This window comes from Cylas formicarius, unplaced genomic scaffold, assembly GCF_029955315.1.
Source record: "Cylas formicarius isolate icCylForm1 unplaced genomic scaffold, icCylForm1.1 PGA_scaffold_8__14_contigs__length_24414737, whole genome shotgun sequence".
Taxonomy (NCBI): domain Eukaryota; kingdom Metazoa; phylum Arthropoda; class Insecta; order Coleoptera; family Brentidae; genus Cylas; species Cylas formicarius.
Window position 1 is genome coordinate 700356 of NW_026844361.1, and position 27880 is coordinate 728235.

Consider the following 27880-nt stretch of genomic DNA (forward strand, 5'->3'; position numbering starts at 1 on the left):
TTCAAGGGAAGCGATTTATTGTAGTTTTGTTGATAGTTTGGAAAAAGAATTTTTAATTAAATAGATTCAGGAAGTAATAAAGAAGTGATGAGAAAATTGAAAGACTATCATTTAGAACGAATTTGTTTAAGGGGTACCTGCTAACTAAAAGTAATGTATTTTTTTTTGCAAAACTTCTCGATTTCTCCTGCCTCGGTTTTTGCTGAGTCGAACTTGCTAACCTTTCGCCAATTATCCTGTTCGCTTCTTCTTCGGAGCTTGACTGAGACTGGCTCGCATTTTACTCTGTACCTACTTATATATTGTTTTAAGAGGCGGAGCTAAATGAGAGGCATAAACACCGTCTCGAATGACTGATTCCCATATTGGTGACAGGTAAAGACCTGAGTCGCGGTTAAGATTGTTCGGTCGTTTATAGATTTTTATAGACTCTCGGATTTTTCGTTTATTTGTCTTAGCCTTAAGGCTCTTTCATGTTCTTTGAGTCTAGTTGATATTTTTGGTCCGGTCATTCCAATGTATTATTTGCCGCATATGCATGAAATGCTGTAAACTCCTGGCATATCTAAGGAAATTTTGTCTTTGACAGATCGAAGATGATGAGAGATTTTTGGACAAGTGGTAAATCTGATTTTGACATTATATTTCTTTAGAACTTTTGATATGTGGTCAGTGATGTTTTGAATGTACCACAGTGGCAAGTGTAGGATTGCTTTCGGCCTCTTTGCTATGGGAAGGTTGTGGTGAAGTGTATTTTGTGATGAAACGCTTAAAAGAAATTTAAATTTATTGAAATATTTTAAAGGTCTAAAATTATTACCCAATTATGCTACAAGGCTTTTACCCTAGAAGACTTGTCCGACTATTGTAAAATGTAACTTATGTGACTAAATAAGCTTCATCGTTACGCCAAACGTATTTAGTAGCAGTTGCAATAAAATTGTAAAATATAAGGAAACTAAAAATAATCGGTCATAACATAACCTCGTGACCTTACTCGCCTCATTAGCGAAGTACGTCCATTATTAGTTCATAAAATTTATGATGTGGCGTAATTGTTATCTTCTGTGATTTTCACTGAGATTTATAAGAATAACCAATAACAATTTCATGTTTTGTTTTTCTTGTAGTATATTTCCAGATCCGGACTACATCGACAACACCATCGTTACGATGCCGAAATAATTTGTTAAAGGTCAACGGGATTGGACTATCCTAACCAAACTACCGAACAAAAATCCGGAACTGTTATTATGCAACAACCCGAATAAGCGCGCTCTAAACAAAAAAAAACACTGCCCATATTTAAAATCTCGAATTAACAAGTCAAAGGCGGATGTCGATCAAAACTCCGGACAGCCGTTGTATAGGTATGAATTTTTTTGTTTACGTTTTTTTGTTTTGCTCGACGCAGGAAATCCTGTAGCTCGCAATAGATCGGATTAGGCAAATTTGAACTTTTGTTTGCTTGGTTTTAAATAAAGTATCTCGAGAACTGTGTTAAGAGTACCTAAGCAACCAAAATTAAAAATTATTTCTTCTTTTCCTTTCGGTTCCTCTGACGCGCTCTACCTGTTATGTTCTATTTCTCATTTCTTTCCATTTCCACAACTAATCACCCAATTTTTTATCCTTCAAACATTTCCCATCAAATTACATGGGAATACTTTCCGTCGTCTTTGGTTTTCGCTACGTTTCCTTGCTCTCCGCGCTTGCTTTTCTTTTTCCTTTCGTTATTTATAGTTTCATTTCTTTTTTAACTTCAAAATGAGATACATCAATAAAGACAGATCATCGCTCTTGTATCCATTGTTTTTGTCCTTCTTTATTGGAAACACGAAGTATTCACATTTAGTGTCGCACTTTATACAGTAACGTAAGTTATGGCGCGACCTTTATTTATACTGAATAACCTAATAAGTATATTTCTTTGACTCGAGCGGCGAGAAGATTTATGCGATCGTCCTTGAATAACTCAGCCACCTACTTCTGTTGGATAATGTCTGTTTATAATATTTATGATTAATGTTTGTTTTGCGACTAACGATTCGTTATTTAAACGATGCGTAATGCGACGTGTGTGGAATGAGGCCAACAAACGCAGAAAATTTGCTTTAAAATCGTCGTTATATTGTAAATAAACGGGCAAAAGGCACGTAAAACGGCCGATTTTACGCGAGGCTTCATGAAATATTCATGAACCATAAAAAAATGTTATGTGCGATAGCCCCGTGCCGCTCCCATTGGCTCGTTACATTTTTCTACGCTCCTATAAATAATCCAAGCCGACTTTGGTTACGTAAGGGCTATTGTCCGAGGCAGCTACCCCCGGTTTTACCCATAGATGACCCTAATAAACGAGAATCGGACTACTTAATAAGGTATTTTTACACCATTATTCTGTGTGTGCGTTTTCCCCTTTTATCTTTACCATATAACGGACAAAAATCCGTCAATCATTGCTGTTGATACCGGAGAAGAGTTTTTGGTCAGTTAACAAACTTTACGTTTTTTCCAATGGCGAACAAGCTGGTTCGTTCTCGTAAAACGTTCTCCGCGTTGCGCAAAATGTTCCTTTTACCTCGTTGCTAGAAATTTATTGCTACGGAAGATCTTATCGCCGCCTCCCGTTGCACTTAGCGTCGCGTTAATTACCGATCGGGTGGTTATTAATGGAGGCGAACCCTCGCAACGAAACGCAATTAATACGGAATTTCCGATGCGAAGTAAGATTTAAAATGCCGCATTAATTATGGCTTATGTATTGTGTGTTATGGCCTACCTTATTTAGGGCGATACGAGCGTCAATACTAGCGATTTTTAATTATTATTAACGGTCATCGGTTACAATGGAATTACGCAACACTGTTGAAAGGAATGCTGCAACAATTAATTAAACTGACTTGTAGGAAGTATATTGTAAAGGGGCGCACCTTGACCTTATTCCTTCCGGTTTTGGGAGAGTAACAACAAAATCCATTTGTTTCCAAAACTCGTTTCTAAACGCGGGGTCAAGCCAAATAGCGGGTCAAATTTTCGAAGGCGGAAGCCGCCGCGGGGACGGGAAGCCTTCGTTTCCCGATTCGATACAAAAAAGAGCGTGTATTGTTTCGCAGTCAAGGTTGCGTCCGCTAATTTTATTTCCTTATTCTCGCATATGTCTTTCCGTTGCTTACTATTCGGCAACCAGATATACAGCCATCTTTATTCCCTTAGACACGGACACGAGACGTGGACCAATCAGAGCTCGCCAACGAGCTGACACCTCTGCGGCCCGTAAATTGTGGCAAACTTCTCCGGCAAGTTCACAGCGATTTGCGGACGTATTGAATAAAAACGTGTTACATATCAACTGGCAAACTCGTAAGACGTCTGGTTCATTAGGTACGTATTTGAAAAACGGATTAATCCGGTTCTAACCTATCTTTTCGTTGCAGGCCTTTGAAAATGGAGTTCCAAGCGATTTTGGTGGGTGTCTTAATGTCGGTTTGGTGTGCTCAAGCATTAAAACAAGGCGAGTGCGAAGTTTGCATCAAAGTATTGGAAAGGTTTAGGAACACCCTGTCCGACGATGTGCTTAAAGAACCTAAAAAAATAGAACGTGAATTTCGAAGTTTTTGCAAGGGTGTGAAAAACAAGGAAGAAAGATTCGTAAGTACAGGCTAGCACATCTCTTTTTATATTATAGCGACCGTTTATTTTTGTGTGTTAGTGTTACTATTTGGGAGGTTTGGAAGAGAGTGCCACCGGAATATTGGGGGAAATGTCCAAACCCATGTCGTGGTCACTGCCTTCGGAAAAAATATGCGAAAAATTGAAAAAAAAAGATCAACAGATATGCGAGCTTCGGTACGACGTCCAAATTGACTTGAAGACAGTGGACCTGAAGAAGCTTAAAGTCAGAGACCTCAAGAAGATCCTTAATGACTGGGGTGAAGAATGCGAAGGTTGTATTGAGAAGAGCGAGTACTTGAAGAGGATAGAAGAACTAAAGCCAAAGCATACCGAACTATAACGTGATATGATTAATTTAAGATTGTTATGTCGGGAGGTGATCATTTTCTGTCTTCTTTTCGTCATTCACCCCGAATAAAATTGTCACTTCCAAATAGTGTTTTTCGCGATCTACCATTAAACATTTTAGGTAAATTATTTTTATTTATATTTTAGTGTAATGATGTATTTATATTTGTAATACATATTTTGTTGATAAGCATGTTTCTTATTTAGAAAATATTAAATAAAAACATGTTAAACATTTGAAATGCAAATGTAAATTGGTCTTAATTTTCAATTTGCGCGCTTTATATTTTTTTAAACCACTATTAATGTATTTCTAATATATACCAGTGGGTATCCCTTTTCTTTTTTACAGAATGGAGGCTAAAATGAATTAAAGTACTTATATAAAAGTCTGCGACAAACGCCACATACAATGAACCTTACCCTTAAAAAAAAAATAAAAAATGCGTATTAAATATCTATGCAAAACAAAATTCGAGCGTTTGCCATTGTTTTACATGTTACATCGAATTTGAAAAAAATCAAAAGAACACAGTCGTCGTTTCGTGTCTTCAAAACGACATTAGCTGTCATCTTGTTCTGTGCACAAGTAATTCGAAAAAATGGCAGATCCCTTCAATTGGCTTCGCCAATAAAGCGTAAACAAAAAGTAAATTTTCAAGCGAGGTCACAATATATTCGGCGAGATCTCACGATCGAAAAATGTTAATAGTGATTGATTACCTTGCGATCACCCGCAAGTGTGTGCATTGTGCATTAAAAGGTGTGATTTGTCTCCCCTTAGATACCAACTCCTTTGACCCCATGTAAAACTTACGGGAGATCTGCAGGGCTTGAAGTAGGAGCAGAAAGAAATGAAAGGCGACAAGCGATGTCCATTGACAGAGCAACAGGTCAACGGTTCCTTACGACGCTTAGCCTTACACTTTAATCAGGACTAGTAAGTATATTATATATTAAAACGTTTTTTTTAACTCTTCAGGTTTTTTCTGTTGCTTCATAGACAATGCAATATAGAGGATGCTGGTGGTGCCATCTCTCGTTTAACCGTGGACGTAATTAGTTGAGACGGGCACCGAAAGATGGCACTATGGTAGGTAACATGTCTCGTAAAACCTTGGAACCAATTAGTAGAATCAAACACCAATAGATGGCGCGGTAGTGGTACCATGCCTCTAGTGGGTTAATTTCCTTTAGACATCGCAACTCATTTGTTGAAACAAGCATAAATCGAAGTGTATGCGGCATCTGCGCAATATGTCAAACTCTCAAAGCATGAAAATGCACAATTTAGGCAGATGCCAATAGCGAGCACAGACAGTAAATTAGTTATTTCAAGAAATTATTATGCAAAAAGGACACATGTATAGGATTTCAAAGGATTTATTTTATATAATAAACCATCACCATAGTTCTTCGAGGTAATGGAAGGCCCAAGGAAACCAGGAACTTTTGGCACGCCGCATGTTAATGTCCTGTGTTCTCGGTTTTCATCAATAAACATGCGTAGGGAGATATATAGGAGATATATATAAGGTTTCATAGATACCATAAACTTACTCATCATGTACAGTCGCTAGAGCACGTTAAGTCTCGGATTAAAAAATAATTTTTGTATCATATAATAAAAGGTGGTCCAAAGAAAACACACATTTTTTATTTCCCCGATAATCTCGTTTTAATTACAAATAAATGAAACAATAATTGTGAACTTTTAAATGCCCCGACACTTTGTGGTGTCTTCTGATACTCTTGACGAATTGCGGTGCGGTCTATTTCAGGAACACTTTGAAAAGTGCATTGTATTGCTTCGTTCGGCTGTGATCAAAATAAAATTAACTTGTACCTTGCACATATAATTTAGACATTATTGGTCTTTTTAGTTTAAGTTTAAAAGATACATTTAAATGGGTATGAAACCATTCATAATTAAAGGATAAGTTTAGTAGGACTGTGATATCTTTTAATAACAAGGTATCTTTAGTAGGAAAGGGTTAACACAGCTAACACAAATAAAATCTAAAATAAGCCGAAAGTCAAAAACGGCTGCGGTACAGCCATATATGCTTTTTGTTTTTTTTGTGAGACAGAAGCAAAGAATTTGCATAAAATTTGGTGTAAAAAAATGCAATGCCGTGCTGCAAAACGCTTGAAATGTGAACGTCATATGGTTAATCTACTTTGAGCAAAAAAAAATGTTTACAAGCTGTTCCAAGGTGGCCGAGAAGACGCCGATGATGAACCTTGCTGTGAACGCTCCAGCACGTCAATAACTAATGAAAAAGTTGAAGAAGTGAAACAACTAGTGTTGAAAAATCGTCGAATCACTTAGTTTTGGTTAGTTATAATATCTAATTAATTAATATATATTAATATATATCGAAGTTGTGGGCATAAAACGTGTAGCAGCAAAATTTGTTCCGAAACCGCTTAATTTTGAACAAAGGGGCCGTCGAAGAAGCATCCATCAATGCTGATCCTGATATGACCACGAATCATAAGTATATTATGACGTCGAAACCAAAGCGCGTCAAGTTCGATGAAATGTCAAGGTTTTGCTTACTGTTTTCTTTGATTATAGTGGAGTACTACAAGAGTTCTTACAACAAGGTCGTCCGGTTAATAAAGAGTATTACCTTGAAGTTATGCGCCGTTTGCGAGAAGCAATACGAAGAAAATATCCGGAATTGTGGAAAAACAATTTATGGTCACCGTCGTTTTTGGCCAAAAACAAAACCAGAATCATATATTCATCGGATATGGCCCCCTGCGACTTCTTCCTTTTCCCCAAACTCAATAAACCCATGAAAGGCCTTCCTTTTTGGAACGAGGAGATAAAGAAAAAATTGTTGGAAGAACTCAAGGCTATACCAGAAAGTGCTTACCAAAAGTGCTTCGAGAATTAGAAAAAACGTTGGCACAAGTGTATTATATCTGGGGAGATTACTTTAAAGGGGACAACAATAATTTTGATAAATAAATAAAAGTAACCTTACTTTGAACACACCTCGTATATAGAAAACAAAGCAACGTGAAATTGTAGGTAATGTCCGCAATATATGACGTCCGACACAATTAAATCTAGGCAATAATGAGCACTAAATTTTGTAAACGATTTCCAAGTTTTTTTCACTAACTTGAGAAACGAAACCCACGCTTCACTACCCGCAATTGTAAGTCCGCATGTTCCATGTTCCAATCACCAACACTCAAACTTTGCGCTATATCTGCACGATGCCCCGGCTGGGCACAGCTATTCGACCACTTTTTCCGAATAATGATCGAAACTAATCGATAGCGTTCCCAAACTCAACTCTCATACGCATAGAATACTGCGAATTATTTAGTTGACAGATGATTTCTTTTTCTTCTTTCCAAACAATAGGCAATTTGTTAATGACATTCTTTCATATCTGCCATCCATCGTAGGTTTAATTCTACAATTATGACGTCACAACTTACCGTAGAGTTTAAAGTCGGAAACAAGGATTTTGGCAGTAGGATCAGGGTCGGTGACAAAAAAAACCTATAGGTAGAAATACTTTATTGTCCGAATTTATATCACAATTTGGTCGTATAATAACGAAAAAATTTGAGCGGATAAAATAAATATCCAGCAGGAGGTTGGAACTTAAGATTAATTGTTTCCTTGACTTTTATCGCCCGTTTTAAAATACGAAATAATCTTCTAGATCACAACACTTTCAACTCGAACGTGTCCTTCCTAAACTAAGGTGACATTACGCGTAAAATCGTCACATTTACGCCAATGCCCAGTCGGGGAACGTGTTGAGATCCCAGATAAGGGGCCCCAACAACGGAAACACGCAAAACAGCGTGAGAATCGATATTATGGCCACCCCGAGACCTGCTTTGGCCATGTCCGTCGACGACATGTTGCAAGGGGCGGCGGCGATCGCGTTGGGCGGCGTCGACACGGGCAAGCAGTAGGCGAACGAACAGCAAAGAGCGGCCGGCATCATCAAATACATGGGATGGATTCTGGCGACCTAAAATGCATTATAAAATATATTTTTCAAAGAACGAGTTGAAATAACAATTCGAAACGAATCCGAAATATAATGGGCATGTGGCTCGATTATTTTGCCAGAACAAGAAAACTTATACTGTTATCCCAGATGAGTTTACACTTACCAAGGACATTTCCGCCAGTACCGGCAACACCACGTTCGCGACGGCGACGTTGCTGGAAAACTGGGTGAGCAGTGTGGCGAACAAGCTCGCTATCACCATGATCCAGAATCGCGGCAACATCGCGAACCCGTGGAGGTGGTTGGCGATCATTTCGCTCATGCCGCTCGCCTTGGAGGCTTCCGCGAGCGCGAATCCGCCCCCGAGCAGAAATATCAAACCCCACGGCAACTTCTGCTGCACGATTTTCCAAGTGAGGAGGGCGGGGGATGCGATTTTCGGACGTTTCGCCTCGTCCTTGCTGAATATGTAGACGAAATTCGGATGGGAGGGGATCACGAACAGGAGGAGGACGACAATAAGGGCGGCGGTCGCGTCTTTGACCTTGAACAAAAATTTCAAATGACGAAAAATAGGTGGAGTGGTTTTGTACGTTACGTAACGTGTAAATACGGGGTTACTAAAATGTATCGAACCGTTTAAAACTGTCTGCGAAGTTGACAAATTTGGAACGATAAAATTCAATGGCTGGGGGTTTTTAAAAATGAAGAATTCAAAAGTGTTGTCAGACTGACCACTGTTAATACAAAAATTCTTGAAAATTTGAACTTTAGAAGTGTATCAGTGAAAGGTTACCAGAATTATAAATATCACCACGAAATCTGACAACACTGCTGTTAGCGATACTGAATTCTGCATGTTCAAAAACACCCAGGTATTGAATTTTATCGTTCCAGCTTAGGCAGTTTTGGAGATAGTTGAGCGTTCCGGTACTTTTTATTAACTATTTTTTACTAGTAACCCTAGTAGTTACTAGTTCAATAACGCTAACAGCAATGTTGTCTGATAACCTTTGACTGATACACTCCCAGCGTTCAAATGTTCAAAAACCTCCAAAATTCTGAGATTTTAAGAATTTTTGTATTAACAGTGGTCAATCTGACAACACCATTGAATTCTTCATTTTCAAAAACCCCCAGCTACTGAATTTTACAATTATATGACGACAAATGTTACGCGTCTATGAGTATTTTTATCTCACATTTAAGAAAAAAAAAAGTTTAATACACAAATTGTTGAGTTTAATGTGTAGATTTAATATTGCACACCGTGTCTTCGAAAGTTCTTACCAAATGGGCAAATTTTTAATTAAGTTTACCACTATTTACAAAACATTTGAATTCCTCCAGCGTCGGTTGTTTACAAGTCAAACTTGCGGACGTTTCGCCAATCATACTGTTGGCTTCTTATATATTGTTTGAGTTTTGTCGAATAAGATTTGATGTACAGTTGCATGATATTCTTCGGCAACCGCTGATTAGTTTATTTGTAGTAGTATCAACATTATTTCATGTTCTTTGAGCCTAGTTGATATATTTCGTTCGGTGCCGCATATGCATGGAATGGAACATCGAAGATGTTGGGAGGTTTTTGGACAAGTCATAAATCTGGTTTTCACGTTATATTTCTGAAGAATTTTTGATATGTGGTCAGTGATGTTTTGAATGTAAGGAAGGTCAACAATGGTAAGTGTCGGGTTGCTTTCGGACTCATTGTCTTTGGAAGGCTGTGGTGAAGATTTTGTGATGGAGTGTTTAATATCTCTAATGTGGAAATTATTAGAGAGAAGAGGAGATGGAATTGAGATAGTGTTACGGCTCTGTAAACAAGATAACCAATGATTTTTGGGGCAGGTGATGATGTGTGTGTAGGTAGGTTGATGGTTGACAGATAAGAATATATAAAAATGGGAGATTATTATTAGTTTCTAATTCCATAGTAAAACGTATGTTAGGGTGTATAGAATTTAAGTGGTTAAGAAGATCTCGGAGGTATTCTTGAATATGAGTCCAACTAACAAATAGATTATCAACGTAGCGTTTCCATAATTTTGGTTTTGGAAGATATCGAGGGCTCAAAGGTTTCAATAAATATAGAAATATAAAATTATTAACCTTACTTGCTTGACAAAAAAATAAATTTGCATAAGGATATTTGTATGGTTATATTTCCAAAACTAACAGTCGTAAAAACGCGAAGAAAAAATACTAAGACCAAGAGAAAATGAAAGAAACTTATGTTTTAGTTTTTAAAAAGAAAAGAATGTTCCATTTCCAATGTAATGTTATTATATGAGACAATTCTCTATTTTTTTTACTAAAAATGGCATTTTCATAAGTCATAAGGCATTGTTTTTTTTATGGAACACTTCATTTATGCACTGCTTGAACACATTGGATTAATTTAGTTTCAAAGGGACTATTATTAGCATTAATTTATTTATTGGTCATTTACAACAATTCATTTTGGTAAAGTAAAAGATACAAATATAAATAAATGAAAATATATAAAATAAAATAAACAAATGCAAAAAAAATCGAATGTCACCAAAATCAGGATTTGAATTAAGGATAAAAGGACCTTGAGAATAAAGTATCATAAAAAAATATACCGAAACTATGCCTTTTGACTTATGAAAATGTCATTTTCTGAAAAAAAAATTGTAAAGAAATATAATGCGATCCCAAAAAAATACTAAAATTCATTATCCCACTGGTTTCAAAAGTTATGAGAAAATGGTGAGTACAAATGTGTAAAGATTCTTAGGATGCACAATTTGAAACTGAAGTATACAGGGCGGCTCAAAAAGGAGTAACGATTAAAACATACACTTTTTTTAAATGAAATACCCTATTTTTAACTTTTGTTTTGAATTTGTTTTAAAATTCTTCAACTCCTTTATTTTATTTTATTTTTATTAGTTTTTCACACTTGCAAGAAAATTACGATAGTGCCATTATTTTTCAAAGTAGATCACTCATATTTGACGTTTATTCTATCGTTAACTAACTGTGTGTAATCTTATATATATAAAAAAAAAAATTTTTCGGAGCATTTACTTGAGACAAGTGTTTATGTCCTCGGGATCAGCTAAGTGAAACTGCCTATGAATAATGTCACTTTTTCCTAAGAAGATGTGCGAGTTTCTTAAGTGATAGCTCGCATTATCCATGAATATAACAAACACAGAGAGATTAAGATATTGAGATCTTCAAAAATAGCAGCATTCACGCCTTCTTGATAGTCCCCAGTTCATTTTGATTGACATGCCAGTAACCCTCCACTGACACATCCAGTTTTGCTGCCAGTAAGAGTTATTATTAATCTTTAACCTTTTCCAGGGGATGATTTAATTCCAGTACCATCCTTCCATAAAAACTTTCCCTAGAACTACCGGAAAGTAACTATAATTTTAATTTTAAACACTAAGGCACAGGCAGGACAACTACCCTGCTAAAATCACTGAGCTTTAAAGTTCAATAATAATTTATTAACGCTTTTAGAAACAGAGTGTAGTGCCGAATCAAATTTTCGTATCTCACTGCCTCGAACCGTTTATTATTATTTGTGAAGCACCCAATCAGAAAGAAAAAGACAACGAATTCGTTTCGTTAAAGAATGCATTCGAAACCGTTCGCATCATTCGCATTCCCTTAAAAATAACGTACCAGCCGGATTGTTGTATTTATACCTTATCTCGAAATCTATGAGTGTTATAAAATATGTTTTTTGTATTATTTTTTTAAACGGAACACCCTATATTTTATTAAACTTTTAAAAGACCATTCCAATGATGTATATAAATATCTATATATCAGTCTCTAGCGAATATATTCGGGTTATGGTTATCTTAGAACGGTTTTTGTAACTTTGCATATATCACCTTTTAAAACATTTAACATAATTTAGAAAATAATACTTTTTCCTAGAAAATATGCAAAATTGAAATCTTTTATCAAATACACGGCGTTGCCATATTTCGCAAAATATTGCTTCTCTCACTTTTTTTTAATCAAAAACCCTGTATATGTTTGCATATTCGGATAGCCCTTTAAAAGACGAATTCAACGATATACAGGGTGTGTTTTTCGAATTAAGGGAGCGACTTTTGTGCCCATTTTAAAAATAATTAATTTTAATGAAATTTAGCACATCATGTATCATGTTTCAGAGGGATCTACTGCACCAAAAATTTTTTAGAATGCACCAGTTGCGGGCGTACGGAATTTCAGCTGTTCATTTTGACGGACATTGATGTTACGCCACTGATATCTTTTAAAATAAAAATTATTCTTGCAATCTCCAATCATTTCCAAAGAAATTAAATTTCTTCATTTTTTTCAATCCGATGTACAGAGGTCACTTAAAAAATAAAATCCTCTTTTTAAGGAAACCAGTGGCGTTTCACTGACTGCCCATGAACAAATAATATTTTGATCAATTAGATTGCCATTGTACAGGTTAAATAGAGAATTTATTTTATTGAAAAATAAAATATCTAAAACAAAATATCCAGTTTTTAGCTAAAAACTAGTGCCCTTCAGAAAAAACTTTTTACTTTTACGGTTATAATGACATAACATAACATCCTATCATCCTAATAAGATAAACGATTTTTATTTAAATTTATTTTGTTTTTATTTAAGTTTACGTACTTTGTATTCGTACGGAATAGCATTGACTATTTATGAACAAACAATATTTTGGTTAATTTAACTTCTGGATTCCTCCTGCGTTGGTTTTTGCTTAGTCGAAATTGCTAACCTTTCTCCAATCATCCTGTTGGCTTCTTCAGAACTTGATTGAAACTGGCTCGCATTTTACTCCGTACTTGCTTATATATTGTGTCAGGGGGGCGAAGCCAAATGTGAGTCATAAATATCGTCTCGGATGACTGATTCCCAAATTAGTGACAGATTGTGCTTGTTGTGTTGTTTATAGATTTCTATAGACTCTCAGGTTTTTCGTTTGGTAGAAGAATTGATTACATGCAAGAATTTTAGTTTTTTGTCGAATAAAATTTTATGTCCGTTAAATTGTTATATTTTTACCTAAAAGATCTAATATATTGTCGTGTACCATTACTTATGGGACACTTTGTATACATCGTTAAAAAATTGTAACTTTATTTGACAGTCCTGTATGTAGTTGAGTGACAATTGAAACAATATCAAAAATTAAAGATTGTTTTACTGGAAACAGCTTTTGTATCCAAACTTTTTTATAACACTCATAAATTTCGAGATAGGTTTAGGCCACACTGTACAGGGCAGCTCAAATTCGACGCTCATCATTGGGATTTCGGAAACCGTAAGAGATAGAGAATTGATTAAATGGAAGCAAAATGGCGCAATTTAATGCTCAATAAAATGTCGTTTTGCATTTTGAAAAATTTTGGTTTGTTTCCTGGCCACTTTATCTGCTCTATAACTCCCATGATTAAGTATTGAATCTCACATTTCGGCATCTGGCGACCACCATCAACTTTCTTTTTAATATGGACCTAATTTTTAAAAAAGTTAAAAAAAGAATATATTTATTAGATTTTCGTGATGTTTTTTTTTGCAACAATTTCGGGGTCTTGGTGCCCTCTATATTTTGTAATTTGTAGTGTGTAACACGGTGCGTATATGTACAGAGGGGCTCACCCTGTTTTTTTTAACTTAATTAAATCCTTTCATCATTAAAAACCATTGTGCTATTAACTAGAGGTAAGAATATTATTGATCCTGTCAAAACTCTTGTAATAAAACAATTATGGCCAGGCGCACCAATTTACAGAACGCAAAACAAAAAAAAATGCAACAAGGCAGCAGGTTATCTATCTATGATGATTAAATTATATTTATTTTTAATATGGGTAGCAAGATAGTATAATACACATTATTTATGTAAACTGATTTGTTGTCTACTTTTTTTGTATCTTATATTTAATTTCATGAAAGTTTTTGTTAACAAAGTACTTTTCGATGTCAATAAATCAATGAGTTGCAATAAAAATATCACGAAAATGTGATAAGTTTATTCTGTTTTTTATCTTCTCACCTAAAAATGCAGTTCCGGGACAAATTATAGTCAAATAAATATAAAAGTTCTGGTGATTTCTGTACGAAACATCGGCAAATATCAAAGTGACGATATATAGTGTTTTAAGAGTGATGAAAGGATTTAATTAAGTTGAAAAAAAAACAGGTTGTGTCATTCTGTATATACACGCACCGTGTTAACACCTAGGCATATGTAGAGGGCGCCAAGAGCTCGAAACTTTTATCGTTTGCCACTTTTGACGTTAACGGTAGACTGTTATAAATTTTCTTTAAATAAAAACGCAAGCGTCCGGTGTTAAAAATAAAAGCAACGTTTGTTGTTGTTTGTTTGTGACGCGATGTTTAAACGGATATTTCGACCTACAAAACTGTACACGTGTCAACGTGGCAGCGAATAAACCCCCCAGACGATTGTTTACCGCGACTTAAAGGATAACCTTCGATCTTTGGTCTACCCAAAAACCAACGCTAATAGTCGTTATATTTTCAAACGTCCGACCCCGACCTCTAATCGCGAAACGACATAACCTTATTTCTGGCAGAGGTCACCTTTTTAGGCGACGTTTTACGTATTATTTTACGTATCGCAGAAAACTAATTTTTTATTTACGATGCGTGTACCGGTGAAAAAACACCGACTCCTCAAACTTCGGAAATATATAGGGCGATTTATTAAAATTTATTCGGTTAAACTTGAGGTCTCGGCCGTACTCTATAGTATTCTACGTGTGGTGAATATCAAGTGTCTCGAGAGTTGTCGGCAAAGTCCGTTTTTGAAAATGGCTAGTTTTACTGAGAAACGGATCATTAAAACTGGGCTTGCAGATTTATTGGTACCTGTGATGGAAATATGTAAATGTTTTGATTATGTATTAGTAGGCCTGTGCATAATATGTTCAAAAACACGTCACATAGAAACCTTTAAAATAATTTAACAAACACTGCAACTTCAAACAAGACAAGGCCAATTTAAAATAAATTAAGTCAAAAAGAAGAAACCAACAAACGAAGAACACTTTAATATTTTAATTTTAGTTTTAGATATTATTTTTAATATTTGTGGTTATTTAGAAAATTTAATAACACTTAAAAAATGCATAAAAATCCTTTTTAAGAAGTTAAAGCACGATGCCAGAGATGATGATGCAAAAACTTTTGAAATTTTACAGTCAAATCGCTTGATTTTGGGAAAAATCGAGATTTAAAGTTTGTCATTTTAGGGCAAACAAAATGACATACTAGGATTTTTCTCTACCTCCGAAAAACCATCGTCAACTTCATTATTATAAACCCGGACTCCCATATTTGGTTTTTCGGATTTTGTTTTCTTTAAGCGGCATTTTTTCATAGATGATTAGTAAAAAAAATCAAATAGGTATTTTAAAAAATTCGGACATCGCACTTCAAGATTTTAGTCTTGTAGAGATGAAAAAGTTGCAATAAATAAAAAATAATTTGCCTTTTTCAATTGCAATAAAATCATTGATCCTAACTTAAAAAATTTCTATCAGTGCATCTGAAGATTTTCACTGAAATCGAATTTTCGAGATAAATTTCAAATTAAAATACTTTAATGAACTGTTTAGTCTAGCCCATATAGATGGATCGATTCCTGTTTCTTTAAATTGGGGTCTACATAAAAAAAAGTTGAAAAAACGCGAATTTGTCCGGTTTTTTTCTGAAGATTCTCATTGTTGCAGATAACTGACAAAGAAAGAACTTTTTACAATAAAATTTTTCATTATTTTCCAAAAAAAGTCTAATGTATATTTTATTTAATAAATAAGTGTAATAAGGCAACTAATCATACGATTTGTATGTTTTTTTTATGAACAAAACGATACAAAAAAAGCGGGAAAACAAAAAAAAGTCATTGTAAAAACCGAAAATTAAAGAATTTTTTCTAATAAATTTTTTTCAATATTTTCAAAATTAACCTATTTCTTATGTACATTTTTTATACAAAATCTCAATTAACATAAATATAAGATATTGCGCTACTATTTAATTTAGTTTTTTTTTAATAACTACATAATATAGGCCAACCAAACAAACAAACTAACCAAAACTAACCTCAAAGACATAATAAAAAAACTTGTTTCAAACTGCTTTTATATAAAACAAATAATCATAAGACTCGTACGGGGTTTTTATGAACAAAACGGTCCAAAAAAAATTTTTTTTTTTTGAAAATTCGACACATTATTGCAGAAAACTAATAAAGAACTCGTTCCAATAAAATGTCCATTTTATTTAATAACTACAAAATATACGGCACTCTTTGGTAACCGCAAAGAAATAATCAGAAACTGCCTATTTCAAACTGTTGAAATATTACAGCAACTAACCATAAGATCTGAACGGATTTTTTATAAAAAAAACGGTCATCATTGCAAAAAGCTGATAAGAACTTTTTCTTTCTTTAAACCTCTTTAATAATAATTTAAAATCGATTTTTGATGCAGAAAACTTTTTTTTTCACTTTTGTAAATTTGGCCAAAATCATTCATTAGGAGGGAAGCTATACCTGTTTGGCTCTTTTGTATTTTAGCTAAGCTAACATTACAATATGTTGTTCATTACAATATGTTGTTGGCAAAACTTCATTATTTCAGTTTCTCAGCTGTATCTGTTAAGTTCAATATCTGAGCAATAGATCGCATTGTGTTGAGTTATAAAGCAACTTAATATAGCTATAGTATAATAACTATACCCCAATCGTGACTGGAATGACTGAAGGTTCATTTTAGTTTATCAAATATTCAGGGATAATTTTTTAAAGATAAAGATAGCTTTATTTCCATAAGACCTGAGTTACAAGTGTTGGATATTATCGTAGTTAGTTTGGTTACCGATGGTCTCTACGCAGAAAGTGTGTTTTTGTGAACTCGTCTCGCATTGCCCGCGTTGACACTTTTTTCTTTTTTAGTTTTATCGGTAGTCATTTTTTTTTTATATATATTGGTATTTATTTTTTTCTTTGATAGGCTGCCCTGTTGTTTTTTGTAATCGAGGTGCGATCTTTTTTGTCACTGTTATTGTGATTCACCAAAATTGTAAATTGTTAATAATACTATATAACTTTACAAAAAATTATATATATATTTTTTCAATATTGAACATGTAGAAAGCGAAGCGATAGTTGAAATTCCGCGTTACCTTGTGTTGTGTGATCATCTCCGCCCAGCCGGTGATAAACTGGGGCTTCCTGAAGAACCACAGCAGCACCGAGAGGACGAAAAGCGCGGCGACCGCCTTCTCGTGAAACGACATCGGCCCCATCTCGTCGATCTTTCTGCCGATTAGCTTCCGCGCGACCAACTCGCCCTGGGTGCCGACCTTTATCTTCTTCGCGTCCCTTGAATTGGGCCTGAACAGTCCCATGAACCAAAACTGAAGCCAGACGACCGTCAGGTACATCATGATCAGCATGAGGGGCACGTTTAGGAACAACCACTTGGCGAACTCCACGCCGGGACTCTTGTCGAACCTTGCCTCGTAGATTCCCTTGAACGTAAGGTTGGTACCGCTGCCTATGATGCAGCCGTTGCCGCCGATACTGGCCGCGTACGATGTCGATATGAAATAGCACATGGTGGTCTTGGTGGGCCTCCGGATCTCGTTCTCCTCCTTTTCCTCCTTCGATATGTCGCTGTCCAAGTCTATGGGCGTTTCGAACATTTCCCCGATGCCCTGTTCTTCAAGCTCGATGAGGGTCGCTTCGACGATCGGGATCATCATGGCGGTGGCGGCGGTATTCGAGATCCACATCGACACTAACATGGTGACCGTCACCAGTCCCAAGTTGAGCCTCCTCGGGCTGCAGCCTACCCGCTGAATCACGTGCAGGGCCACCCTACGGTGGAGGTGGCAGTGTTCGACCGCGATCGCTATCACCAAGCCACCGACGAACATCATATTGGTCTCTTTGAGATAGCAGAGGGAGACTTTATCGGAGTCGAGCACGCCCATCAGCGGGAAAAGCACCATCGGGATGAGGGAGGTTACCGGCAGGGGTAAGGCCTCGAAGACCCTGTAATGTTGGGTTTACTACGCGAGCTCGAGGTGAAAGGGTTCAGGACTTGCCAGTAGCCGGCCATGAGGAGGACGACGTAGAGGCACCTGAACGCCGGCTCGTTGTCGAACACGAAGACGGGGAGGAGAGCTATGGGGTAGACGACGATGAATATCGACTTCCAGTAGATCCTCAGCGCCCTGAACAGGAGCCTCATGGCGGAAGCCATCGTTGCGAGCGCGCCGCCGTCCGCTTTCACTGGAAATTTTGAGAAATCGTTTGATTTCGCACTCTAAGAATAGAAGATTTCCACAGCGTAACTGTACTGTTGGTTTCTATTTTTTCATTTCTTTATCTAGTTTTCAGGTCTAAGATTCGGTCTCATTTATGTAATTTTTTATATTGATGTGTCAATGAGAAGGTAATATGGCTTATTGTACAGGGTGGTCGTAATTGAAGCTATTTCTAAAATAGATAAAGCAAAATCGCAAAAAAATGGTTAAAATGGCATGGTCATATCTTCACTATTAGCCGAGATATAGGGCGTTTTTCAATTTTCGACCCTTTAGAAAATTGCCCATAACTTTTATATTTATGAAAATACTGCATTCGGATAAAAACATTATTAGGGCATTTTCTTAAGGCAAAAGTTCTTCATTTTTTCATAAATGAATACAACTTGCTTAATTTATATGGCAATGGTCTTAAAAAATGAGCGTGTCGAACCCTTATTAGCCACATAAATGTGTTGGTATTTGTAATGAAAAAAAGTGGACATTTTTTATGTATTACATAGAAACCTTTCAAATAATTTTAAAAAGATAAGGCCAATTTAAAATAACTTAAGCGAAAAACACGAAACCTAAGAACAATTTAATATTTTAATAATAATTAAGAAAACAAAATTGTAATTATTTTAACTTAACAAACAAAACACAATAAATATTAGAATGCAAAATTTGAAATTTTAACCTTTTATATTAATTATATTGCAATACTCAAACGTATATGTTTAAAGTGGGCTCCGCCCTCTTCAATACACTGACCGCACCTTTTTCGTACTGAATGGTAACTATTCACCAACTCTATGGGATTGATGGAAGCAAACGCTTCTCAAGTGGCTTCTTCTAAATCTGCTTTGGTTTAGAAAATGTTACCTTAACCATAAAAAAAATCTAGAGGAGTTAGATCACAGGATCTCGCATGCCACAAAATGGGGCCTCTAGTTCCAGTCCAACATTGTTGAATTCTTCTTCTGACCGATAATAAATACTCCTTCCAAGTCGGTCAAGTCTTTCAAAAAGGAAACAACACATGTTGTTTCATATTACTTATACAACCATCCGCTGTCTGATAAGTCTGAAAATAAGATCCCACAAGTCTACCTCGAAAAGTTCCATCCCATACAATGAATCCAAAGCGACCTTGCCGATTTTGATACACTACAGCATAAGGATTTGCTGTTTTTCAGCGATAAATATTGTTAAATAGTCCACAACAGCCAATTCTCGCTTCATCACTCCAAATAATAGACAAGCTTGATTTTCAAATACAAGTTCATTGCTTGCCTCTGCGTTTTCGTTTGACAAAATGTAATACTTTTTCATATCATACTTTTCATAATTTTGGTACATTTTAAATTGCTAAATGAACTAACAGCTTAAGTTTGGTCACGAAGATTATATTGATATTGACAGCTATATGCCCAGACTACTAATACATAAACGAAAAATCCCCTTTCTTTCCGCTTGTTTTCATGACAGATACCAACAAATCTATATGGCTCAAAAGGACTCGACACGAGCATTTTTTAAGACCGTAGCTAACTATGATTGGCATATAAAATAAGTAATTGTATTCATTTATGAGAAAACAGAAAATTATAGACAAAATCTGATTACGCCACTGCATTTGCCTTAAAAAATGACCTAATATGCTTTTATCCAAACTTAAAATTTTCATAAATAAAAAAGTTATTGGCAATATTGAAAATGGCGGAAAATTAAAAAATATCTTATATCTCGGTTGGTAGTGAAGGTATCGCAATGAGGTTTTACCATTATATGTTTCCCAAAAATCAAGCCCTTGACATATAAATCGATTTTGCTCAATCTAGTTTAGAAATAGGTTTTTCCTGTTAAAACACTCCAATTAGGACGACCCTGTAAACAGGGTATCGAATTTTGGATACTTTTGTCAATTTAAAACGGTCCAAATATATTTCTTTACACACTGTAGCATCTAATTTAAATTCCGTTCTTCGAATATTGATAATATCAAATGTGAGTGATCTACCTATTAAAATACCTTTTAAAAATTAAAATATTGAAAAAACTATTACATTTAGGTATTAATAAAAAAGTTGAAGAATTTTAAAAGAAATTCAAAACAAATTTTAAAAATACGGTGCCACTTAAAAAAATTGTGTTTTGTTCGTCATGCTAATTTTAAATTGAGCATGTTGACAATCTGTCGAATTTTTGTATTTAACAAAGTCACGTTGCCGCGCATAAAATGGCCGTGACATCGATTTTTCAAATTCTTGTAATATTGCGATTTGGAGATTTCACGCTGACATTTGAAAGTCGACTTACACTTTTAAAAACTTATATTATATTTACCAACAACTCCTTTATTTTAAGTAGAATACCTTGCATATTCTAGCATTTCCGCATTCGTCAAAAGATTCTAGACATTTCAAATACAGGGTGTGCTAATAGTGCGGAGGCGCATAACCTAAAATAATTTCCATAAAGGACCACTCAAAAATGTTTAGGAAAGTAAAGTTAACTACATATTTCTTCATATTCAAATTCCATCCTTAATTATAAATACATTGTACAACATATGCCATAATTAAACCCAATAGTATTTTATTTGCCATTTCAACTATTGGGAAGAATTTGTCTACCCATGTTTCCGAGGTATTCCTATTTTTATTTTTATATTTAAACAAGCTGGTTCGACTAGAATAAAATGCTTAGTAATAATTTTTTTCTTGTGTTTTATCTATTTTTCAGTTCTTTAAAAGATGCGTAGTAATTTAATCAATTATTACAGGTCAACAAAGATTTTGTGATTTAATGTTTTAAAAATGGAAACATTACATAATATTCAAAAAATTGAAATGGCTACGCCACTGGCATGCATTTTGCATAAATTAACAGAATACTATCGGGGAATCCCCGAAAGTAAAATATAGTTTCGTCGGGTCGTAACGTTTGTTGTAGGCATTTAATGAGGTTAGTGAGAATTGTGCAGTTAAATTTCTTTTGAAAATTTCAAGAGTTTGTAAAAATATGCGAAATACCTTTTGCTATGTGCTCAAGAAATTTAAAAAACGCTACTACGCTTATTTTAAAGTAAAAATTGGTGATCAAAGACAAACCTGGGGCGCCACGTGTTGTTTGTAAGGTAATGTGAAGATATTGGATAATGGAACCTTTTAAAATAACTATGATATAGGGAGAGCGAACAAATTACCATCATAACTGCTATTTCTGCAATAATCGTGGATATAATACTAAAAGTTTGCAAAAGATTGTTTTTTGTTATTGTTTATCCGAACCTCAACTCCCACATGACCCAGATGTCCTAGTACCTGAGAATCCAGTCAATTTAGAGAAAGATACTATCAGTTTTACTGAAGCTGGTATAGATTAATATACCCTTAGCGATGTTGGTGATATATAGAGTGCTTCTCAGCAAGTTATTTTTACAACCAGAAAATGACTTAGTGAGAGACTTAGGTTAACCTAAGCATCTATAGCATCTATACTTCGAAATAAAAAATTACTGGCGCAAGGTGGTTCACTTGTTTCTTGCACCGATATTCCTAATCTAATAAACAAATTTGGTACAGACTACAATTCTGAGGACTGGATGCTTTTTATTTGTTCATCAAAGAGAAGCTTTAAAACTGTTCTTTTACACAACGGAAATGTTCTTGCTTCTGTGTCTGTTGCTCGTTCTGTTCAAATGAAAAAATGCTACGAAAATCTGCTTGGGAAAATCAAATACAGGGACTATATTTCCATGATTTGTGGTAACTTAAATTTGTGGGGCTCTTACTAGGCAAGCAGTTAGGATACACGAAGTACTCCTGCTTTTTGGTGAGTGGGATAGTAGAAGCCGACAGCAACATCGGGTGAAAAAGAACTGACCAAAATGGGTTAATTTAACTCCCGGATCTTATTGATCCACGAAAAATTGTCGTACCACCGCTACATATTAAATTGGGACGATGAAGCACTACGTTAAAGCTTTAAATAGAGATGAAGTATGTTTTAAATACCTATGTGGAAAATTTCCCGCCTTTTCAAAATTAAAGAAAGGAATTTTGGTAGGTCCTGCAATTTCATTTACTGATGCAATAAAAGCTTTTCTGGGAAACAACAAATATCCAAATTACGAAAACTTTGTAGAAAACATGCAAAAATAAATGGACTTGTCTATTATTTGAGACTTTCTTATTTAATTTAGATTTTTTAATTAGGTTTCTGTTCTTATACTAATAATAATGTTTAGATCAACCGAGATTTTTATAATGTTGATAAAAAAACCTAACGTGATAGATTTATATATCCGATCGAAATCAACTTCCAAAAGTTTAAAAATGGTTGGCCTGTGTTATTTCATATCGTGAGTATTGAAGGGAGATAAAAAACCATAATTACAACTTAAAGCGCGAAAATTTCGGCTACAATGCATTAGTATATATTGTCATATGTCAAATTGCATGTAAGCGTTAAAACAATTATAAACATAAACTAGATCGTGGTTATAATGAACATTTAACGTAATATTTTTTTCTAGTAGACACACCGACCTTTGTATGGTCAGGGAATAATTGCCTAGAAAAATCCAATCAATTCTCAATCAATCAATCAATCTATTTTAATTTTCCTTTAATTAAAAAATAATGTAACGTGACGGATTATGAATTTAATTTGAAACGTTTAAAATTAAGCTTACAGCTTACAGCTTAAAATTAAAACAAAGAAGAATAATCCATTAAAACAAATGAGATGAGATTTAAACCAAGTGCAAATTGCTTTGTAAACGTTAGGAATCTTTGTCAAAAAAACGATATCAGAATACGATCTATATGCAGAAGATTTTCATGAGTTACAGGAAGATATGAATACGTTTTTTAATTTTTGCTAATTTTATCGACTTTTAAGCGGATAAATGTCAAATAATTTTATTTTCCAAATATGATATGATAATAACAATATCGTGAAAAAAGAGTAACTAAAATATTTTCTGTAACTTTAGATGCCGAATTGAATAAAATTTTTCCTTCTGTTGGTGTGGAATTCTGAATACCTTAAATATGACGGTAACATTGAAAACGTTGAAAAAATTATGTAGCACTCAATTATAAGTTCAATTCCAATTTTTTGCTGATATCAGTTTTGTGTTAGTTCTGCATTAGTTATATGTGTTTTAAAGTAGCGCTCTATATTACAAGAGAAATATTAACGTTTGTTTATCACAAGAATCAAGAAAAATAGAAGAAACCAAATATAATAATGACGATTCCATGTATTTTTGTTTTTCACACTCCTGTTCAGACCAAGACTGACAGAGCAATTAAATCAACCGAGTTATAAAAATCGAAACAAAGGTCTTTTTAGACATAAAATTAAAAGTTTTCTAGAAGACTATTTTTCTAGAAGACTATTATAACGCAAGTGAGTTTTGTGAAGAAATTATCGGAAAGATTTAATGTTTGTTCTGTGCTATGTTATACATATGAATCTATTTTTTATACCTAGTCTGCATTCGTTTTTGTATAAATGTATGTTTCTTTTTATACAATGTTGTCATTTGAGTGTACAACATATGGAATTTTTTTATTAACTGCACAATTAAAATAGCAATATTGCCAAAAATTGTTACATGTTCGATAACACAGGCCAACAATTTTTCAACTTTCAAGTTGACTTCGATCTGACATTGATTGATTGATTGATTGATTTAAACAACATTTTTATTAGTACAAGAACAAAAAACGAATTACAACCAATACTTAAGTCCATTTATTTTTGGCTGAAAAATTTCGATTAGTTATTTTTTTATAAGGCACAGTCGGGAAGTTAGTGAGAGACTTAGGTTAACCTAAGGGTCTTATCGAAATTTTAGCATCTATACTTCGAAATAAAAAATTACTGGCGCAAAGTGGTTCACTTGTTTCTTGCACCGATATTCCTAATCTAATAAACAAATTTGGTACAGACTACAATTCTGAGGACTGGATGCTTTTTATTTGTTCATCAAAGAGAAGCTTTAAAACTGTTCTTTTACACAACGGAAATGTTCTTGCTTCTGTGTCTGTTGTTCGTTCTGTTCAAATGAAATTGAACAAAAAACGAATTACAACCAATACTTTAGTCCATTTATTTTTTGCTGAAAAATTTGGATTAGTTATTTTCTTATAAGGGAAAGTCGGGAAGTTTGGGAAAATTTTCAAAGTTAGACCATATATTATAGAACCTATGGAAATAATTTGAAATAGAACAATATTAGTTTGAAAAAGTTATTTGCGAAAATATGAAACTGGCCCATACGTCCTGCATGCGGGATATTATTGCATGGCAGGAGGCAAAGTGTTTCCTGAATTCGTATGCAAACTCTCTCGTTTGTTTAGTATCTAGACCGCAATGAATTTTACTGCACGTTTGTAAGTATTCTCGTTTTGGAGTGAAAACTTGTCTAGATGGAACATTGGCTTTATATTCGTAATTGTTCTGCTTCTCTTAGGGAAGACCTTTAGCTTTCTTTACATGTGTGATTCAAAACTGAAGTCCGAATCGTCAACCAGTCACCTAATTTTCATTCCATTTTTAAGAACCCAACTAACTGCAAATTTAATTTACTCCTTTTTAGTCTATTTCCGTGGCATTGCATTCAGCCTACAATGTAATAAAAAGGAATGGATAAGTGACTATTATATTGCTATACAATTACTAATTTTATGATGTTAAGTTATGTTTTGGTATTGGATTGTTTACTAAAAGAACCCCAAATTAGAGTGTAATATCGAATGATAAAATGGAAAAGATATATTTTGTTAAATAACTTACCTGGTCAAAAAATCGATTTTGTCACCATAGATATCGACCACTCGCAGCGGCACAGCGGTTGCCACGGAAATCAGTTTTGATATTGGATAGGCCTACAGTGAAGGCAGTCACAGATATATAAAATATTTTTGCAAATCTTGCTCCTTCTTTACAGCAGCAAGATTTTCGGAAAAGTAGTCCAAATGCGAGTATAAAAAGTGTAGTATTCTACTCACATTGCATCCCATTCCCCTAAATTTGAATATTTGTTGTTTCCTAAAAAAACCTTTTATTACATCAGTAAATGAAAACCGTATTCACAAAGTCTTAGACTTCCATTAATCGCCTTAATTGAGCGAGCGGCAAATTTTCTATATAAGTATTTAATATGCTCCATTTTTACTTAAATCTTTAAAGTACTGCTTCGGCAGTCCTAACTTAATATGCAGCGGAGGCAAGAGAATTTTTCTTCGATCAATAAGACGATCGCAAAGAACATTTTTTGATCTTTGATTTTTTGCCTAGTTCTTTTTCACCCAATGTTGCTGCCTGTTTATACTGTCCCACTCACACAGGGTTACTTCGTATATAATGACGCTAACCCAGTAGAAGTCCCATACTTTTTAAGTGACCACAAATCATCGATCCATCATTTGATTTTTTCAAGCAGTAATTCCAATTTTCGTAGTATTCTCTCATTTGTACAGAATGAGCAGCAGGTACAGAAACAAGAACATTTCGGTTGTGCAAAAGAAGAGCTTTAAGGCTTCTCTTATATGAGTCAGTCAGTCAGTCAATTCTCAGAATTGTAGTCTGTACTAAGTTCCTTTATTAAATTAAGAATATCAGTGAAATAAACAAGTCGACAAATTCTGTCTCTTGAAATATGAGATTTCTTGTGCCAGTAAATTTGTTTTTTCGAAGTTTAATCTAACCTGAATCTCTCACTAATTTATTAGGTTCTGATTGTGAAAATAAGTGCGGTTGCTGAGAGACACTCCATATATCATCAACATCATTAAGAGTATATTAATCTATTTCAGGTTTAGAAAAAAACATCACTCGTATTCCAAAAAGTAGGCATCGCCTGTTTTCATTACTTAAATGTCTTAAACTTTTTTCTCATACCTTACAAACGAAATGTGGCGCCCAATATTTTTTTGATCGCCAATTTTAAAATAAGCCTAGTAATATTGAGAGTAAGAAAACTTGTTAAGAATTAAAAATTAACAGGGTTTAATAAGACAAAAAAATTTTTTAGTCCGAATTTTCTATCATTTTTTTAGCGAAACAAACATTATATGTTTGTTGCAACCGTATTTAATAATAACGAAAAATTTTATAAAAATTATTTTTGAGTAGCCTAAGCATTACTAATTATAATAGGTATATTAATAAATCATTATTCAAATATCAACATTTTTAGTTTAAATTTTTGAATAATTATTATTAATTGACAAATCCGACAAACAAAATCCCACCAAAATAATCGCGGATATCCACGGTATAAAGAGGTAAGAGTTCGAAGTAAACATTATGACAGTCTGACGACATTGATTGTTATTGTCAAATAATAATTGCTTGATTATTAAAAAAAATATATTTCAAATGCCTCCCCTAAGACAGTTAACATTATCTGAGAAAGCAGAGCTGCGCCAAGCAGTAGATATTTGCACTGGATGCCGTCCAGAAAAACAAATTCAGTATTCAACGTTTGGTAGAATTTTAACTCATTTCAAATAGACAGGGTCTTTGGAGTGTAAATAAAATAGGAAGTGTGTACTGAAGAAAATCAAGAAGAATTTCCACCCAAGAAAAAAAACTTTGTTAAGAATATTCTCAGAAAAAATATATCGCCTATAAAGGATAAATGAAGATCAGCTTAATTTCAATGAACACATCAGTAATGGTGTTGTCTTTTCCCAAAATTGTAGGTGGTGGTCCGATGAAAATCCGAAAACCATTATTACCAACAAACAAATGTGTGGTGCGGAATTATTAACCACAAATTAATAGGGCCGCCAAAAAAAATTGTTTAACGAATTATCACACATTGAGTTTTGAAGGACAACATAAACTATAGTTTGTACATTAGACCTCCTGCGCACTTTTTTAGAATTGTTACCGAATGGCTAAACAGAGAAGCTGATAACAAATGGTTAGGACGAAGCACCGATTCACGGTGGTCTCCTCATTGGCCCATTAGATTTTTTCTTAAGGGGATATTTAAACAAAAACTTTATAGGACTCGAGCAGTTAATAATCTTGAAGAACTTAAAAATAATACTTAATACAATAAGACATACAGAAAAATTTGTTAATTTTCATTTTCTTATTTTGTTAAATTGGATACTTGTAAATTAGTTAAGATTAGTCCGTCATTATTTATTTTAATGTTTTTTATGGTTATCTGTGGTTACATGTTTCCCTTTATTAGTAGATGTTTTGTAATAATAATTATTCAAAAATATTGCTCTTTAAATGGCGATTAATTAATTTGCCTGTTATGCTTTGGCTACTTAAAAATAATTTTTATAAAATTATTTGTGCTTCTCTAAAAAATAAAAAATATTAGTTTTTTTTACAAGTAATATGGAAAATTTGCAATACCGATTTGATTTTGAATTATTTGCGAGAATATTTAAAATTATTGCAAAAAATATAAATAGACCCTGTTTTGATATTAATGCTTATGCATTAATATCAAAACAAAATTTAAACAAATAACTTTTCTT

The 27880-nt window shown here is 34.2% G+C and overlaps 2 protein-coding genes and 1 long non-coding RNA gene across 7 annotated transcripts in view; 1 reads left to right on the top strand and 2 right to left on the bottom strand.

Annotated features, from left to right (window-relative positions):
* The window catches only part of LOC132706757 (uncharacterized), a 33571-nt gene extending 30365 nt beyond the window's left edge, over positions 1-3206 (bottom strand). The window contains exons 1-2 of the long non-coding RNA XR_009619640.1: positions 2934-3206; positions 2783-2880 (exon numbers count right to left, since the gene is read on the bottom strand). This is a non-coding gene — a long non-coding RNA (uncharacterized LOC132706757). The remainder of the gene's footprint in view (positions 1-2782; positions 2881-2933) is intronic.
* The window catches only part of LOC132706755 (mesencephalic astrocyte-derived neurotrophic factor homolog), a 71468-nt gene extending 67241 nt beyond the window's left edge, over positions 1-4227 (top strand). Inside the window, exons 1-4 of one of the 2 annotated variants that reach the window (XM_060678265.1) lie at positions 2228-2381; positions 3217-3384; positions 3438-3651; positions 3713-4227. In XM_060678265.1, the coding sequence (XP_060534248.1) occupies positions 3448-3651; positions 3713-4015 (507 nt within the window). In that variant the 5' untranslated portion in view covers positions 2228-2381; positions 3217-3384; positions 3438-3447 and the 3' untranslated portion in view covers positions 4016-4227. Of the gene's footprint in view, positions 1-1130; positions 1371-2227; positions 2382-3216; positions 3385-3437; positions 3652-3712 lie in introns of those variants that run through there. The other variant, XR_009619638.1, reaches the window with a different exon arrangement.
* Positions 4228-7558: 3331 nt separating this feature from the next.
* LOC132706379 (protein I'm not dead yet) overlaps positions 7559-27880 on the bottom strand; it is a 50264-nt gene continuing 29942 nt past the window's right edge. For all 4 annotated transcript variants that reach the window (XM_060677687.1, XM_060677689.1, XM_060677684.1 and 1 more), the window contains exons 2-5: positions 18150-18336; positions 17223-18096; positions 8179-8559; positions 7559-8033 (exon numbers count right to left, since the gene is read on the bottom strand). In XM_060677687.1, the coding sequence (XP_060533670.1) occupies positions 7785-8033; positions 8179-8559; positions 17223-18096; positions 18150-18307 (1662 nt within the window). In that variant the 5' untranslated portion in view covers positions 18308-18336 and the 3' untranslated portion in view covers positions 7559-7784. The remainder of the gene's footprint in view (positions 8034-8178; positions 8560-17222; positions 18097-18149; positions 18337-27880) is intronic.